A 16,071-nucleotide genomic window follows, 5' to 3' on the forward strand; every position below is an offset into this window, starting at 1 on the left:
GAGCTAGAGTTTCGAGAATGCGGAGAAAGCATTTAAGCTCGAAGCAAAGTCCACAATAGCTGACCTTCAAGCAGCCTTGCATCAAATGTGGTGAGAACCCCTATGACCCAAGCAGCGGGAGGAAGTGCCTCAATGTAACGCGGAGATATTGTCGATGCTGCAAGATTGGTAGTTCGACGAGGCTGGCAGCACCAAAAGATATCCGTTGCTGCGCCCAGGAACGGTCCCAAGCAACAGCCAGCACGGTCTTGAGTGATACGAGTCCGCAAGAGACGGATCTGCCTTGTTCAGGACGTATTTTACGCCTCGGTTCATATCGAGTTCATCGTGCTACTGAAGTGATTGGTTGTGGGATACACCCCAATGCATATCGATAAAGTAGCGCAAATCAGATAGCCTGCATGATTGAGTAAAGTTTGGGTCTCCAGGGACCCGTGACTTCGAACGGGCTCGTCCTGGACGGAGAGAAGCGGTACCAAAGGACACCTTCTTGTGCTTCAGTGATCCGCTGTGTCAGGACGGACATTGCCTCTGCCTACAGCGCCGCCGCTCGGTTTCCTCAACGGAGATGCGTATTGCACATGACTGTCCCAGTCATCCAAGCGTTCGTAGGGACTCCTAAGCCAGCTCTCCAGCTCATGTAGAAACAAGGCCGAGTTTTCGGCTCCCAGAAACTCGGCCACCAGCTCCTGAGCGGCGCCTTCGGCACCTCGGATCTCGATTTTCTTGAGGATAGCGACCATGTACTCTATCAGAAACTCAATATTAGGATGCTGCAAATAGTCGAAGGCTTGAAAGTCCCTGCGCATGAACATCCGAGCGCGGCTTTGCAGATGTGCAGAGGATGCAAAGACTGATGGGGTGAAGTTGGTATACTCAGACACTCGATTAGCACCGACATGCAGAGAATAGGACTTTGTCATGTAGACCCGGCGGCGGAAGGAAAGAGAGTTGTCCGGACTTGCTCGTCGAGGCAGAGGAGGGGAAGCGCCTGCTACCATTGCCACGACGAGGGAAGCGGTGATGAGCCCGCGTGGGTGTCGCACGTGGATTCGAGGCAGCTGAGACGGCTCGTTCCTTTTCATCTGGGACACGATATACCTCATAGTCCTCTGGAGACCTCCAGTCATAGTGAATCTGTGTGGTAGGAGACTTGCATAGAGGACAGTAAGGCTGTTCCTGAAGCCAACTAGCCAAACAGAGAAAGTCGAAGTTTAGGTGATTGCAGGGAACCGCCACCGCACGCTCTGAGACTCGTTCAAGGCAGATGACGCATGTATCCTGTGGTGCGTCCTTATTCACGACAGAATTCATCAAAGCCGATTGCGTCGCTTTGCCCTTGATCTCGAAGTCATCGTCGTCCAGATGAGAGAGTGCATCCGGGCGCACAGGGTCCATGAAGGTGGAGCAAAGCGATAGAGCAGAGTGATAAACAGTGGCGTCTGGAAGGATAAAAGGATGTCTGGGTAAGATCGGTCGGCATTAAGTCCGGCGTTAAGATAAGCTCCAAGGATCGGCCCGCGTCTCAGGTCCGAACGATTGTACAATGGGAAGGAGCGAAGACGAAAGCGATTCAAAGCATCATCGAACTTTAGGAAAGAGTAAAGTTTGGACTTCACGTCAACAACACTCCTTGATGAAGATAATGCCTTTCTAGATACAGCACTGTTTCTCTTACCCTGTCCTTGTCTGCTCCATCTCATACACGCAGCGCAAAGATGAGTGGAACGAGTGGTAGCACGCACACCATCACGGGTCTTAAAAGATGGTCGTGCCAGGACAAGCAGTTACCCGAAGTCGACAAGATCAGAGCCATCCATATCTATGATTTTGACAATACCCGTAAGCATTGTCATTGATGAAATGGAGACCAGCAAAATGAGAAACAAAAAACACATGTTGACCATGTCCAGTCTTTTGCAGTCCTCTCCCAAATAAGCAGGTGTGGAATGGCCCGGCGATAGGACAACTTCAAGCTCTCGAGATATTCAGTACTGGTGGATGGTGGCATGATGTCAACATCCTTGCTTCGACGGGGAAAGGCGCTGATGAAGAAGAGAAGACTGGTTGGAAGGGATGGTGGAACGAGAACATTGTAGATCTAGTGCAACTAAGCATGCAGCAAAAGGATGTCCTCTGCGTCTTACTCACCGGTCGCAAAGAGAGCGCTTTCGCTCCACTGATATCCCGCATGATCAAGGCAAAAGGACTAGAGTTTGACATGGTCTGCCTCAAGCCGGCTGTTGGACCGGCGAACCAGAAGATACCCAATACCATGGCCTTCAAGCAGGAATTGTTGAAGGACGTCGTCTTTACATACACCGAGGCAGAAGACCTGAAGATCTACGAGGACAGACCGAAACACACGACCGCCTTCCGCCAGTTCTTCTCGACACTGAACCGTAACCTGCAGGCTTCCCAGGACCCTGACACGCGGCCACCTTTCACCTATGATGTTGTCCAGGTCACCGAGGAGTCCACGACCTTGGATCCTGTTACCGAAGTCTCCGAGGTTCAACGGATGATAAACACGCACAACGAGACCCTACGCTCGGCATCACACACCTCTGTTTCACGGATGGGCGGGGTTCCCCTAGCCATAAAGCGCACTGTCTTCTACACCGGCTACTTGATCGCTCCCCAGGACACAGAAAGACTTTTACCCTTGGCCAATGTGCCCACTAATGCAAACAGTGACATTCGTCAGCTCGGAAACAACATCCTCATCACTCCTCGGCCCGCAAATGCATCAGTCCTGCAACAAGTCGGAGGCATTGGCAACAAGGTCCGCTTCAGAGTCACACACATCGCAGCCCTCGAACATAAGCTATGGGCTGTACGAGTGACGCCTACCGATTCATCCACGCAAGTGTACACCGAAAACCCGGTGCCACTAGTCGTGCTCGCCCTGAAGAAGAATGCCAGAACCGTTGACGCGACCCGGATTAGATCGCACATGTGGCAACCCGTGACAGCGCACCAGATGATCGAATTCGAAACCGTAGTAGGCGAAAAGGTCCTCTTACGGATCGAAGAAGAGAAAAGAGGCGAGGAAGAATGGGAATCGCAATTCCCTTCTCAGCGAGGCAGCAATGGTGTCGCCAACCGAGACGACGGCTCCTTTACCTCTCGCGATGGCGATTTCCCTGCCCTCGGATCTTCTGCTCCTGGTGCTGCTACTGCCGCTCAACAACAGAACGGACAAGAGACTCTCAACGAGAACGAACGTAATAATCAAAACCAAGTGCCCCAAGTAGACCCCAGAGCGATGCAGTTCGGCGCCGCGCCGACAGGGCCATCATCACGATCTCACGGACGCCGCGACCACGGCTACCAACACGACAGACCCGGTGGCGGCGTTCACAAGAGCGGACAACGCAATGGTGGCGGAAGGGGCGGAAACAAGAACTTCGGAAGAGGAGGCAGGAACGGCGGACGAGGCGGCGGCGGGGGTAATGGCGGCGGTGGAAGAGGAGGATCTAGACGCGGCGGACAGTACCGCAGTCTGGACGACTCGGTGGGTAACAGTAGTTATGGTGGCGGTGGGATGCAGTATTAGAGGTCACCACAGTGCATTCGGGGACTTTTTGTACCCCGCTTGTCTTTTCTTCTTTTCTATTACAGCTTTGATCATGGCATCACATCACGTCGCATCGTAACATGGACGAAGGGACCATGGGAATTACATTTACGAGGAGAGGCAGGCGTTTTTCATTTCGAATAGCCACGATTCCGAGAAGCGAGAATGAGGGTTCGCAGCAGAAAAGTACAAGCATTGCTTCTGAACCGACGAACAGAGAATACACGGTAACATGGTCATACAGTATATGCTTCTAAGTCGAGTCAGCATCGAGGGCGTTATAGGAGGTGGGATGAATGCATGAAGGGATGGCTGGACCAGGATCGAGCATTATCTTAAATGGCAAGTGCGGACGTGCAAAAACGCCATCGGAGCAGTTTCGAGCGAGGTTCATTCTCCAAGGCATACACTTTATACACGTCTAGACACACGTAAAAACCAAATGCGTAATCGCCGGAGCATGTCGTTTCAGTGCATCTCTCGTGTCTGCTGTTCATTTGTTTATTTGTACAGCAATAGAGTGTCTATCTGATGGGGCCAGGGGGTATCTCCGTGCCTTTTAAAGTCTTTTCAAGGACTGGTTGTTCGTTGTTTATGAACAAGAAAAGAGAGAGAAGAAGAAAAAAAGAGCTCAACCCGGCGGCGGCAGCATGAGGACATATTCTCTCTCGCTCTCTCCGAACGCCAGCACATCACCGTCCAACAGCTCGACGAACTTACTCGGATCGACTCTTTTGCCGTTGAGTTTGGTGCCATTGGCGCTCTCCAGATCGATGAGATAGGGCTTGACTTTTCCCTGGCGCTCGCCGAACTCGTTTGTTTTGGAAATATATCTGAACTGGATGACGGCGTGCTGTTTGCTGGCGCTCGGGTGCTGGATGACGTAGTCGCAGATCTTGTCGTCGCGGCCGAGCAGCCAGCAGGATCTGGAGAATAAATGGATCGTGTCGAGGGTTTCCTTGCCCTTGAAGACGTAGATGCGCCATTGTTGATTCGAAGGGGGTCTGCGCGACTCGGGCGGTTCGTGGTATTTCAGGACGGTGTTTGTGCCCGCGATGGTGTTTGCTTCTTTGGCCAGGAGGCCTGTCGAGTTGAAGTTTGGTTTTTGCTTCTCTTCGGGCGGGAGCGAGGCTGCGTCGTTTGCGTCGGTCGAGGGGTTGCCACGGAAGGAGGCTGCTTGGGAAGCGAGAGGAGCGCGGGCACGGCGGTGGGGTGAGGGTGGTCGCGCAATGGGAGACTTGGAGTGGGCAGGAGGAGGACTCTCGGAGTTCGAGTGGTGGCGTCGCTTGGATCGCCTCTCTGTCTCTCCTCCTCTTTCTCTTTCTCTGTCTTTTCCCCTCCCTTCTCTTCTTTCTCTTCGTCGTTCTCGGTCTCGGTCATCATCCTTGTGTCTCCTTCTATCGCAGCTGTGACTCGATTCGCTTCTTCGTCTCTCTCTCCTCCTCCTTCTGTCCCGTGATCGATGGCGGCTACCTTCCCGAGCAGACCTTTGAGCTGGGTAGCTTGGGCTGTGATGTCTGCGGCGTCTGCGCGATTCATCTTCCGAGTCTGGTGAAGAGTATCGCCGTTTCCTGCTTTCTCTTTCTTCTCCTCTGCCGGAGTGATGCGACCGGCGCGATATTCTCTGCCTGTCTTCTTCGGCAGGACTGAATGAGCTTCTTGGGGGCCTAGGAGGCGGACTGCCAGAGTCGCTCGTCGCCATTGTTGGTCGTAAATATGACTTGTGTGTAGATGTAGACAAGATGATGCTTGTCAGATGCAATAATTGGTCAATTGCGGACTTGGACGTGGGGAAGGCGCGGGCTGTCGCTATGTCTTGGCATCTGTACGTCACTTGGTTTCCTCCCTTCTTATCCTCCACCGGTCATTCACGCCCTCATCCATGTCGTCCAGGGACATACTAGATGGCGAGTTGTTGAGGATATGATGGATAAACAGGGTGAAGTGCATGTAATCTCAGAGTCTCTGATCAAGATCGACCTTCTATTGCAAATGGTGCCTGTCTACATGACAGAGAAACCGACATGGGCCTCCGAGTTTGTCGGTAAATCATGGATCGCTCCTTCTCGGTTGAGCATTCAGCAAAGCCTCTTGGTATGGGTTAGGTAATACAAAATTTTAAGGTAGCAATCACTTGCGTTCAGATATATCTCGCATCTTGTTGCTAACAGTATCACATCCAATACCAACAAATCATACTAGAATTCCTTCCTTGCTTGCTCTACAAAGCCTGCCAACACTCTCATCCCTTGAAGTCTCCGAATTCCATATGGTAGATTCCAATGAATGCGTGATGGATTCTTATTCACTACCGGCAAGTCCTCTCGCAAAGTCAGATCTCGAGATATTCCGTCCATACTTGTCACATTACCAAACTCCCATCTGCCATGAGTTTCTTCAGATCGTTCGGCCTTATCTAAACGACTTTGAAGGTCGAATAAGTGACAATAATATGTGCTCGGGTGAGACAGGGATATCAGACATGGATTGTGGTCAGCAATCTGGACCAGGGAAACCAGACTCCCTGTATCGTGCACCAGATGTCGATGGGTCAGTACAAGTTGATCCCAAGCTACTTCATTTCTCCATCACTGAGTCTCAACATAGATCCATGATTAGCATTCTGGATGGCAATGAAGTTCGGTCGCACTCCCGTCCCACAATCAAAGACATGCGGAGGAGCGTCAGAAATTCTACAAAGGCTTTTTCCAAGCGTACCTTGAAGACTCGAGCAACGTAAGTAGACCACGATAGTTCTGAGGCTTTAACCACCTGATTTTATCTAAAGACATCCTCCTTGGCCACCAAAGCTAGTGCTTCGTGAGAGTAAGCAGCAGATTGCGGAAAAAGAAGCTCTGGGACGTCCAAAATCTGCCGAACAGATTCTTCCAGACACGATAGAGGCTGAAGGCTGTCCATCGCTCATAAAGCCTCGGAGTTATCGTGTCCCTCTCGATCGTCCAAGTTTCCACCGGATCGTCCGATCTTTCATTCAGGTCGAGCGAGAACTGTACAGAGCCGAGCAGGAAAGAGGACAACTCAGCTCTTCAGAGTCAGATCAAGTTCACGGGAGTGGTAGAGCAGCCGCAAGACGATTGTCGTCCCTTTCGGAAAGCGAAGGAACTACGGAGCACCCTAATCATCATCTCGATCGAGCTGACAGCGTGCACTTGGACCAGATCGCGTCACCAGAGACTGCGGCCGCTGTTCCTAGCACCGGAACCGTCAACACAAGAAGCAATATCACTAGCGACAGGCTTGCAAATTCGACATTGTTCCCGGAGGTCTCTCATATTGAAGTGGCGGGCAGATCAAGTCGCGATTATGCAGATCCACCACTGCATCGTGTGACCTCCAGAGAGACGCTTCAAGGCAGCGTCATCAGCCGTGATTTCGCTCCGTCAAACCTGCACCCGATACTACAGAGAAACCATGTCGAGGCTCATATCAGTCGAGGATATGCGAACCGAGACAACGCCTGGAAGATGGGCGGTGAAAGGCAGCTTCGAGCATCCAGTGAATCCGCGGACGACTACCCCGTCCACGGTACAGAGGGAAGTGTACGAAATGCTCCTTTCATGATGGAGTCAATGCATGTAGACCCAAGTCCGCGAATGTCAATGCATGAAGTTCCACGCCCGCGTATGCTACTGCATGATGACTCACACCGACAGGAGTCGAGGGAAACATAGGACCGACCCTCGCAAGGATCCTAGTGGGAACGTCACACCCCTTGCGAACGAACATGCTGTGGTCTTGTTCTGCTGATCATAATTGGAGGTGGATTGAGCTTTATTGTGGTTAGAGCTACAGGAGGATGAAGTTGGCGGCGAAGAGTCTGTTGCAGGAACCAAAAGGAAATGATGTTGAAGTCTCGGAGGCCCACATGCCAGACATGATGTCTACAATAATAGATCTTGGGCAGACCCCTCTCAGCCGTTCAGTCACTGTCTTGACTTGACGAAGCCGTGTTTCAATACAACGATAGCTTCATTTCTAGTACTTATCAATCTCAAATCACCAAACATCATCCTACTGACATGAGTTAATTATACCGATGCCAAGGACCCTCTCCAAGCAGAGGGACGCGTCCCATTTCCCTCTGGAATTTGATATCTGTAGAGTATACAACACATGCTCTTGTTAACAACAGCGTGATTTGTTTTAGCGGGAGGGGAAAACAAAAAGAAACGTACAGCAGCAGGGATTCCCACGTGGTCACCCACCGTAGTACTAATCTGCCGGTCAACTGCTTATGTCTGGCAGAGCGGACGGGATGCCCAGTTCTCAGCTGCCTGTGGCCGTACGTGCTGAATTGCTTATCATATTGTGTATATGTACTTTCAAGCGGAGGGTGAACGATGAAGGAATGCGAAGCTGAAGACCAGGGACCCCCTTTGGAGAGCCGCTCATGCTTCCTGTGGCAAGCGCATAGCGTAAGAATCAATCAATCAATCAACCCCCTTTGGAGAAATGGTATATGCAAATCTCGATATATGGTACTGTTCCCTGCTCAATTCCATCCTCCACTGCGAGGACTCTTCGTGTTTCTATCTCTGGTCATCGCTCTAGAATTATCTGCTCGTTTTCAGATCCGTGGTTCGTGTCGTTACAATTGGAGCGAAGGGTGCGAAACACTTGATATTAGCGTCTTCCAACCCAGCGACTACCGGCCGTGATTCGCTTGATCACACAAGATGACGATTTCAAGATCTTTCACTGTCTCTCTCTCCTATACGATGAGATGTGGTATATTTTTCTCGCTGGACCGTGCTTGACGTCAGTAGATAGCGACGAAGACTTCTCGGGAGCTGGAAGATCGTTGTAGAAGATTTGTTTACTAGGTCAAGTTCCTTGGTAGTCCTTTTCGAGGACGGGAAGGGATTGCATCGAGTATTGGTGCGAGGATGATTACGAGTATGGCGTGGGCTGGTATCGCGTTGGAAGTCTGGTAGAGGGTCAGAAGATATGTACAGAGGTTGTTCAAGTTTGGGTTATAGACATAGTGGGAAAATTATACAGATGCCGTAACACAGTTATAGGGAAGAGCGTAGAGCATCTAGTCCTGTGATAATACTGTATTGACAGAGGAAGCAGCCTTAAGCCGTACAGAATATATCTATGCAGCAGAATCCAATGGAATTCGAAGCAAACTCAAGAGCTACGCTGGTGAATCACATGAACACAGTGTATGGAAATTTCCTAGCATAGTAGAATCCGCGAGATCTAGGTAGACATCCATCGTAGCCCCTTGTTTGTTCACTGCATGCTTCATAACCATGCACAACCGTACCTTCTGGGATTGCGCCCACATCTTGCTGCGGTCATCCTCCATGTCACGAAGAGAAGAGTGACCCTGTTCGACTGGTAGCCGAAAGAAGCTATTGTTGATTCTCTGGACACAGTTGAACTTGAATTGTCCCCCACCTTATATCACAGTATGGATTTGCCGTTTCCTGTTCTACGAGGCTGGGCACTCAACAATCCTGTCTTGGTATCCGCGGGGCGTTTGATCTTGCGTGATCAGGTCAGGACATTATACTCACGAGCTGAAGATGCACTTGTGAGATTGAAAAGCTTCACCTTCCATCCAAGAATAGTCGCACTGTACCATGTATGAACTTCCCTTTCGAGACTAATCTCCCGATAGCATGCTACAAAAGTGTATGGGTTTAGATCATGGCATGCTACTCCATGCTCTGCTCTGATGACGAACCAGTGTGATCCTTCCAGCACAGCAGTTTTCTCATGCAAAGGCTTGGGCGAATCTTCTTCCAATCGAGCTCTCGCACGCTTCATGATATCATGTATGCGAGCCGTTTCCCGAGTCAGTATCCATCCTGTCCTGCTACCTGACCAAGCGAGAGCTGTGTTGTATTCGGTCCCCAAATGGCCCGAGTGGTAAGACCCGACTTTCAATCATCAGACTAAGTCTCCGACGCACCTTGATCGTGTCACGCAAGCGAATACAGAAAAGATGTGCCGGATGGCCCTCCCCGTTCTATTGCAGGAGGCAAGTCGAACAACCCTTCAGCAAACGTCTGTTCAGAACGAGAAGTAATTACGGCCGGTTGGAGAAAACAAGTCTAGCTCTGAAGGATGACCAGCGGATCCTAGCGTGAGGCAGTGTTGGTTGCGAAAGAAGGGGTGTTGTCGTCATTCACCTGATGGCTATGCAAAGCGTATCATATGTGATGTCCTCGTAATGCAGTTGTGTTAGGCTGTTCTCTATTGATCGGCTGTTGGCACGCTATGATGTACTCTTCAAATGCGCGGCGTTCGTGTGGCCACCTCAACTTAGCGATAACGTGTTTTGAGGCAACGGTGCCACGTTAAAGCCTATTCGGAAGAAGCAGGGAAGAATGCGACTGCAGGGAGGACTCGACACAATTGAGATCAATATTCGCCGATGTGAACGTCATGGTAGACGCATCGTCACAAATGAGGTGAATGTTATGTGAGAAGCGGGAGGTGTATGTCAGGTACACCGCCCCCAAATCGCAGAGAGATATTGGAGCAAGAATGACTTCCGGTGGCGACATTGATTGATTTTCGCTAGTGCCTGAGGCTGAGGCAGCACTACTCAAGAATACCTCCAGTGCTGAAATACTGCTCGTGTTCATTCTCACTAGGCTTGACTGGTTCCATATGGGCTGCAATTCACTTGACATGTGTATTATGAACCGGACAAATTGGAGTTCGGATCCGGCAAACCGAGGCTCTGTGGTAAGATCACATAACGGGTGACTTCACGCTCTCGTCCCAGGTTCAGGGCGGCTCGGGGCTTCTTGTGTCTCGATATCATCTTGCTGATGAGCTGCGAGGGTGAAGTAGCGAGTGGGTAGGAACAGCATGACCCGAATAAAGCAAGTCGATCTTACTCCAAATCCTTCACGAAATTGGTGATTGCAAGGCAACAACAAGACTTTGACGTATGGATGCTTGACTCGTGTGGCCACGTATGCTTTCCCCTCAACGAAGCTGTGCCGTGGTGTGGTCTACTCTAGCGTACACATATGATGCACTTTTGTGTAGTGTGTACTGCAGTTGATATAGCGCAATCCACCCAGATCCGGAGACCTGGTTCGGTCTTGGCGAAGAGGATTCAGATGTCAAGTCATCTAATTTGTGCCTCGAGCTCTGCACGCTATCGTAGGGGTCGAGATTTTTTTTATAGGAATAGATTGACACCGCCTTGACTGGTCTCGTCAGTAGTCTAACGCTTGCATTCCGAGAGCCCCTGCATTTCTATGGACCTTCCGGGTTTCTCATGCTAAAGATAGCATCGGACGACTTTCACTCAACACAGCGTGCCTGGACTCAGCTTGCGATGTACAGTATGTTTCCGCAGTCTATGGTCGAGTGGAGGAATCTTTAGACAAGAGGTCGATCCGCTAAGCGACACTGATCTCGTGAATAGATTGTGGAAGCAGATGCAAACACCATGTGAAGATGAATAATTACCTTACAATCCTGTGATCCTAAGGTACAGTATCGATGCAGCTGGAGAGATTCGGCCCGTCTACGAGCGCGAACGTCAGTCGTTAAGGTAGTTTACCACTCCACAAGGGTACAGTACATTGTCTTGTCTGCCAGGGTTCCAGCGGCTGTGTCGCTTAAAGACACTTTTCGGAAGGATTCAGACGGCAAATGTGGGGTACCTTGGAGTAGCTCACGGATCCTCGGCAATTAAGTTCACGGGCCCATCACTTGTGTATGACTAAGATATCTCCGAAATCATGGCTCATGACTCGAAGCCCGACTCAGCCATGATTTGCACAGGTAAAAATAAAGTTGTAGTTTCAGAATTCCACCCTTCCCGCTGCAGAAAGGATTAGAGCTTCCAGGACTATCTCGAAGTCAACTCACTGCTCCTGCGCTGGGAATGTAACAATGCTGTAATTCGTGATTAGGCAGCGTTCAAGGCATTGTATACTGCTAGTAATATTGATCCCTTCAGTGAATCATAGCCTCTAGACATTTCCGGACCGCTTGCCCACTGTGTAGCCAGCTATAGTAATCATTAGGCCTTGAGAGAAAAGAGCAGAGTTATTGACATGAAGCGGAGGTACTGGCCAGAGCATCCATGGATTTCACATCCTCGGTTGCGTATGTGATACCCCTCAGGCTGCTGGACATCCATACACCGGCTTGCTCTACCGGTAGTGATATGTCGAAATTAGGCAAGCCTTTTTCACTACGCTCCTTGTGGCATGAGAGCGACCCCGGAAAAGTTCGAAAGAGACAATGACCCCCTAGATCAGAAGATAAGACGACTGCGATGCCCATGATGTAATTGGCGACTTGGAGGACGAGTCCATATTTAGAGTATGTAAAACAAAAGAAACAGCGAATTGGGAGATGCTACGCATTACGGCTTCTCAGCTCAGTATATACGGCCTTGGATCTGTGCAGCCTCCTCCACCTCAGAGCAGTCATATAACTTGTGAAGATAACGATCGGAACGATTGCAAAAATCCACGGTCGATCCACTAGCCACAGGACGACGGCAACGTCCTTCCCATGCCAGGTTCCGCCAGGTCTGTGTCCAAAGAACGAGTACTTTTCTGAGTAGAACTCTTCCGGAAGGACATAAACCATATCTGGATTAGATTCCCTTTTGCTCGTCACTGGCACAAATCCTTGTCCACGAAGGTGATAGTACCACGTTTTGACCATGTCGCTGGCGAATTGTGGCCCGGTGCTCCAGAAGATGGTCAGGTAAGGGAACCAGAGATTTTTGTTCCGCGACGTCAGCCGCTCCAGCATGATACCCGTCAAAGGATGACGAGCCCTGCTGGCCATCAAGTCGTTATTAACGCCTAATGGCGAAGCTTTGGGATACCATGCTGGGAATGCCAGCAGTGGGTCTAACGGGCGACGACATGAGACGTCCAGGTCCATGTAAACTCCTCCATAGTGATATAGCACGAAGTATTTAAAAGCATCGATCTGCTGGATAGGATGTCGGTAGGCATCATAGGTCGGCATGAACCAAGCGTAACGTTCTTCCAACAGATCACGCGCTGTTGTCGCATTCCAGGTATTGATTTCGAAACCAGGATTGTGCTTTCGGCAAAGGTCAGGTGTGTTAGATCCCACTCTGGGAATATCAGAAACGTCAAGATGGTCATGATAGATGTTCTGGAACCAGATGAAATGAATAATGGGCGGAATAGTCTTTTGTGCTGCTGGTTCAGGTATGGAGAGAACCGGCCATTGATAGACGGGATCCTTGCCCTCGAGTTGCGCAGCCATTAGCGTATCGGAGTACTCTTTAGGAAAGTCATCGAAAGTGATAAAAGAGGAGTGTAAGAAGCGCTCGAACAGTATTTGCCTACGAGAAATATAAAATAGATATAAGATAGCCACTAGGGGTAAGAGGAGGAGCAACCGTCGCCAACTAACCATGATCATGGATTTTGTGGGCGAATGTGTAAGGTATTGAAGAAAGAAGGGGTAAAGTCTTAGTGCACGAGTCGCCCACAATGTGGATTGAGTTCGATTTATGTTGCAAGATAGAGTCAGTTGGGCAAATCCTGTACCAAAGCCCGCTGCCCCTTACTATGCACTAGACACCTACGGATATAGCTATATATCGTCTCTAATCACCATCGTCCCAGGACCAAAACTTGAATGCAATGTTGCTCCACAGCTTTTTATAAGTAGGCATTGTTAGATGCCTACCTAGTGAACAACACAAGTCACCCCTAGCGGGCTCTGCGCAATTGCCACAACGGTCGTCATCACGGGACGTTTGCAAGATCCGTAGGGTTGGTCAGGATGTATTCAGTCTAGGACACAGAGTCCTTAGTTCCCACAGGCGTTCATGTGTTCTGCGTGGCCAACTTTATCATTTACCCCGACCTTGGGACTGAGGTACCCAGTACTGTATTTGACTCGGCTACGCTGCGCCGAGCGGAGGTACGGACCGAATGTGGGTGGCTATTCTTTATTAGGTATAGCCCATGTTGATCAGCACGTTAGTTCTTCCAAGATCTTCAATCTCATGCCTTATGCAGTACAGCTTGGTTGTCAACTATCTTATGGTGTTTGATCCATGGCTCTGTCATTGACATTGCTACGATCATTGCATACGGATGCTGTGAGGGCTGAGTAGGATATTAGTCTCAGCATACACTACGAACGAGTTGACCGTTCCAAAGGGGCACCTCATTTTCACTATGTAGGTTATCGAGTCTAAATCAATTTTATCCCGTCAAGCACCCAAAGTGCCAACCTATCTCACCTCTCTGGTGCTATGGTGACCTTCTCGGATCGGAGTTCCTCTTCATAAATAATCTATATCATGCACTCGACTTGCCTTTTTCTTTTTCTCTCCCCCTTGGACATTGACATGAGTGGCTCGCATTTCCGCGTTATCCTCCCGCCAAAGTTCAGCGGCTTGATTCTCGAGCTAGGTATCAGCTTTTCTTAATCAACGATAGAGCCAAAGTTTAAGGTGGATCTCAAGACCGAGTTAGTGCTACTCTTGGTCTGTCCTTGGACGAACATTGCGGGTGGTCTGACCATGCCAGTCGCTGGGTATCAACAGCCTCTGCATTTCAAGGTGGTGTGGTAAAGCTCGCCTTTGAAGGTGCCCTCAAACATACTCAATCAGATTGAGGTCTGGCTCATATAGTGGACGATCAGTGAGTTTCTATATTTTGTGTCTTACGATCATGAATATATGGTTTCAGCAGGGTGTGTAGGAGCGCTCTGCCTTGCATAAGAAACAGATCTTGCTCTCGATGATCAGTCACCCCTTTTTGCAATGTCTCGAGGTATGACCACGCGGGAAGTTGATAGGGACTTTTCTGACTCATGATCACGCGTCTCAACTAGTATATCGTTTATCGTGGACTGCGGTCAGGATCAAAAGTAACATATCGTTGCTTCTACCATAAGTCTCGAGCATACTGTGTAGCCCGTCTTAGGTAAACGTACGGATGCATCACTTGTGCCCTTGCTGATAGAAGTCGACTGGCTTGACTTTCTACTTCACTAAGCTCATTACTAAGGGAAGGTCGCGCTCGTTGCTCGTGACCATATCGGCTATGTCCCGGTTGCGTCGCCTCCTTATCACGGCAACAACAGTTGCTGCACTATTCTGGCTCAAGCTACAGCTAGACAAGTTGAAACAGGCATACATTGCATTGGAACAGTTCTCAGAGCTTGGATTTATCCTGCCTAACGACGAAGCTTTACAACCGTCGTCTAATTCGTCCGATCTGACGGAAGATGCATTCAGTGCTATGTTGCATGCTCTTTGGGACTCATTAGTGGCTGAACCAGTTGACAAATTTGCCATGGAGAAGTCAGCGCTCAAAGACACTCGTGACAAAACTCTTGTAGTGGCCAAAGTAGAGGGAGAGAACACAAAATGGATTCCATTCCTGCTGCCAAAGTGGGGATTTCAACCACGAGCAAATCAAAGATCTCATGCTAACATGTGCCCTACAGTTGGAGGCATGCGATATACGTGACCAATGATCGATCGGCTCCACTGCACACCGCACGTAACAAAGGCCACGAAGCCAATGCATACCTAACCTTCATCATTGATAACTATCACCGCTTGCCTCAGACAGTTGTATTTTTACACGGCCACTTCAGCTCATGGCACAACGAGCAGAATACAGCAAAAGCACTACAGCTGCTCAACATTGACCTTGTTCAAGAAAATGGCTATGTAAATCTTCGATGCCACCATGATCCAGGTTGTCCAGCCGAAATTCAACCATTTCGCAATCAGAAGTTCCGAGACACAAGAGGCGGAAAGAAGCGGACGACTGAGATGGAATACGCTACAGCCTGGCGTGAGCTCCTCAATTCAACAGATGTACCGGAAAGAGTTGGTGTGGCATGCTGCGCGCAGTTTGCTGTGTCGAGGACAGCAGTATTGTCGAGGCCAAGGGAGCACTATATCTGGTTCCATAAGTGGTTAATGAAGACAAAGCTGGCTGATGAAGTTTCAGGCCGTATTTTCGAATATATGTGGCATGTTATCTTTGGGAAAGATCCAGTTTAGTGAGCAGACCATTCATCGTATTGAATTGCACCTGGCTAATAAAGCATGTAGCTGTCCACCAATGCACGAATGTTATCTCGACTTGTACAATACCCCCGGTATCGTATAGCTTACGAAAGTAATCATACGATCGTCGTGATCGTCAGGCCTAGCAAAACCTGGACATACAACATTTTCTCCAGTAGATACCATTATTCCAAGATGGTATGCGTAGCCAGACGAGGTACATGTGTGTTGCACACAAGCCTCCCACAGATTAGACGAACGCGATAGTTCAATTCCAGGCACAGACTAGTGAGTTGTTCTCTAGCTTCCTGGGTCTCGCTATCTGATGCCTTATTAATGGTGTGCGCCTGTAGATGAAGATAGCCCAGGTACAAACGTTCTTACTACAACGCTCCTGGCTGAGGCTGCAATCTTCCGGGTCTGTGAGCATTCACCAAACCCTTCGGACCGCCCA

General features: G+C 49.6%; 4 protein-coding genes across 4 annotated transcripts; 3 read left to right on the forward strand and 1 right to left on the reverse strand.

Annotated features, from left to right (window-relative positions):
- Positions 1-1,718: 1,718 nt before the first annotated feature.
- Positions 1,719-3,559, forward strand: AAFC00_006652 (uncharacterized protein; the record flags this gene model as incomplete). The annotated part of the gene is made up of 2 exons (XM_069346642.1): positions 1,719-1,842; positions 1,914-3,559. The coding sequence occupies 2 exons, from the start codon at positions 1,719-1,721 to the stop codon at positions 3,557-3,559; spliced, it is 1,770 nt and encodes a 589-aa protein (XP_069199512.1).
- Positions 3,560-4,211: 652 nt separating this feature from the next.
- AAFC00_006653 (uncharacterized protein) lies at positions 4,212-5,282 on the reverse strand (the record flags this gene model as incomplete). The annotated part of the gene is made up of 1 exon (XM_069346643.1): positions 4,212-5,282. One exon carries the CDS (start codon positions 5,280-5,282, stop codon positions 4,212-4,214), a length of 1,071 nt encoding a protein of 356 aa, XP_069199513.1.
- A 780-nt stretch (positions 5,283-6,062) lies between these two features.
- On the forward strand, positions 6,063-7,272 carry AAFC00_006654 (uncharacterized protein; the record flags this gene model as incomplete). Its single annotated transcript, XM_069346644.1, has 3 exons — positions 6,063-6,130; positions 6,188-6,316; positions 6,369-7,272. 3 exons carry the CDS (start codon positions 6,063-6,065, stop codon positions 7,270-7,272), a joined length of 1,101 nt encoding a protein of 366 aa, XP_069199514.1.
- A 7,365-nt stretch (positions 7,273-14,637) lies between these two features.
- Positions 14,638-15,720, forward strand: AAFC00_006655 (uncharacterized protein; the record flags this gene model as incomplete). The annotated part of the gene is made up of 3 exons (XM_069348356.1): positions 14,638-14,987; positions 15,044-15,610; positions 15,663-15,720. The coding sequence occupies 3 exons, from the start codon at positions 14,638-14,640 to the stop codon at positions 15,718-15,720; spliced, it is 975 nt and encodes a 324-aa protein (XP_069199515.1).
- Between the last annotated feature and the right edge of the window lie 351 nt (positions 15,721-16,071).

The sequence above is a fragment of the Neodothiora populina genome (genome assembly GCF_041146345.1).
Source record: "Neodothiora populina strain CPC 39397 chromosome Unknown canker_contig_8, whole genome shotgun sequence".
Taxonomy (NCBI): Eukaryota; Fungi; Ascomycota; class Dothideomycetes; order Dothideales; family Dothioraceae; genus Neodothiora; species Neodothiora populina.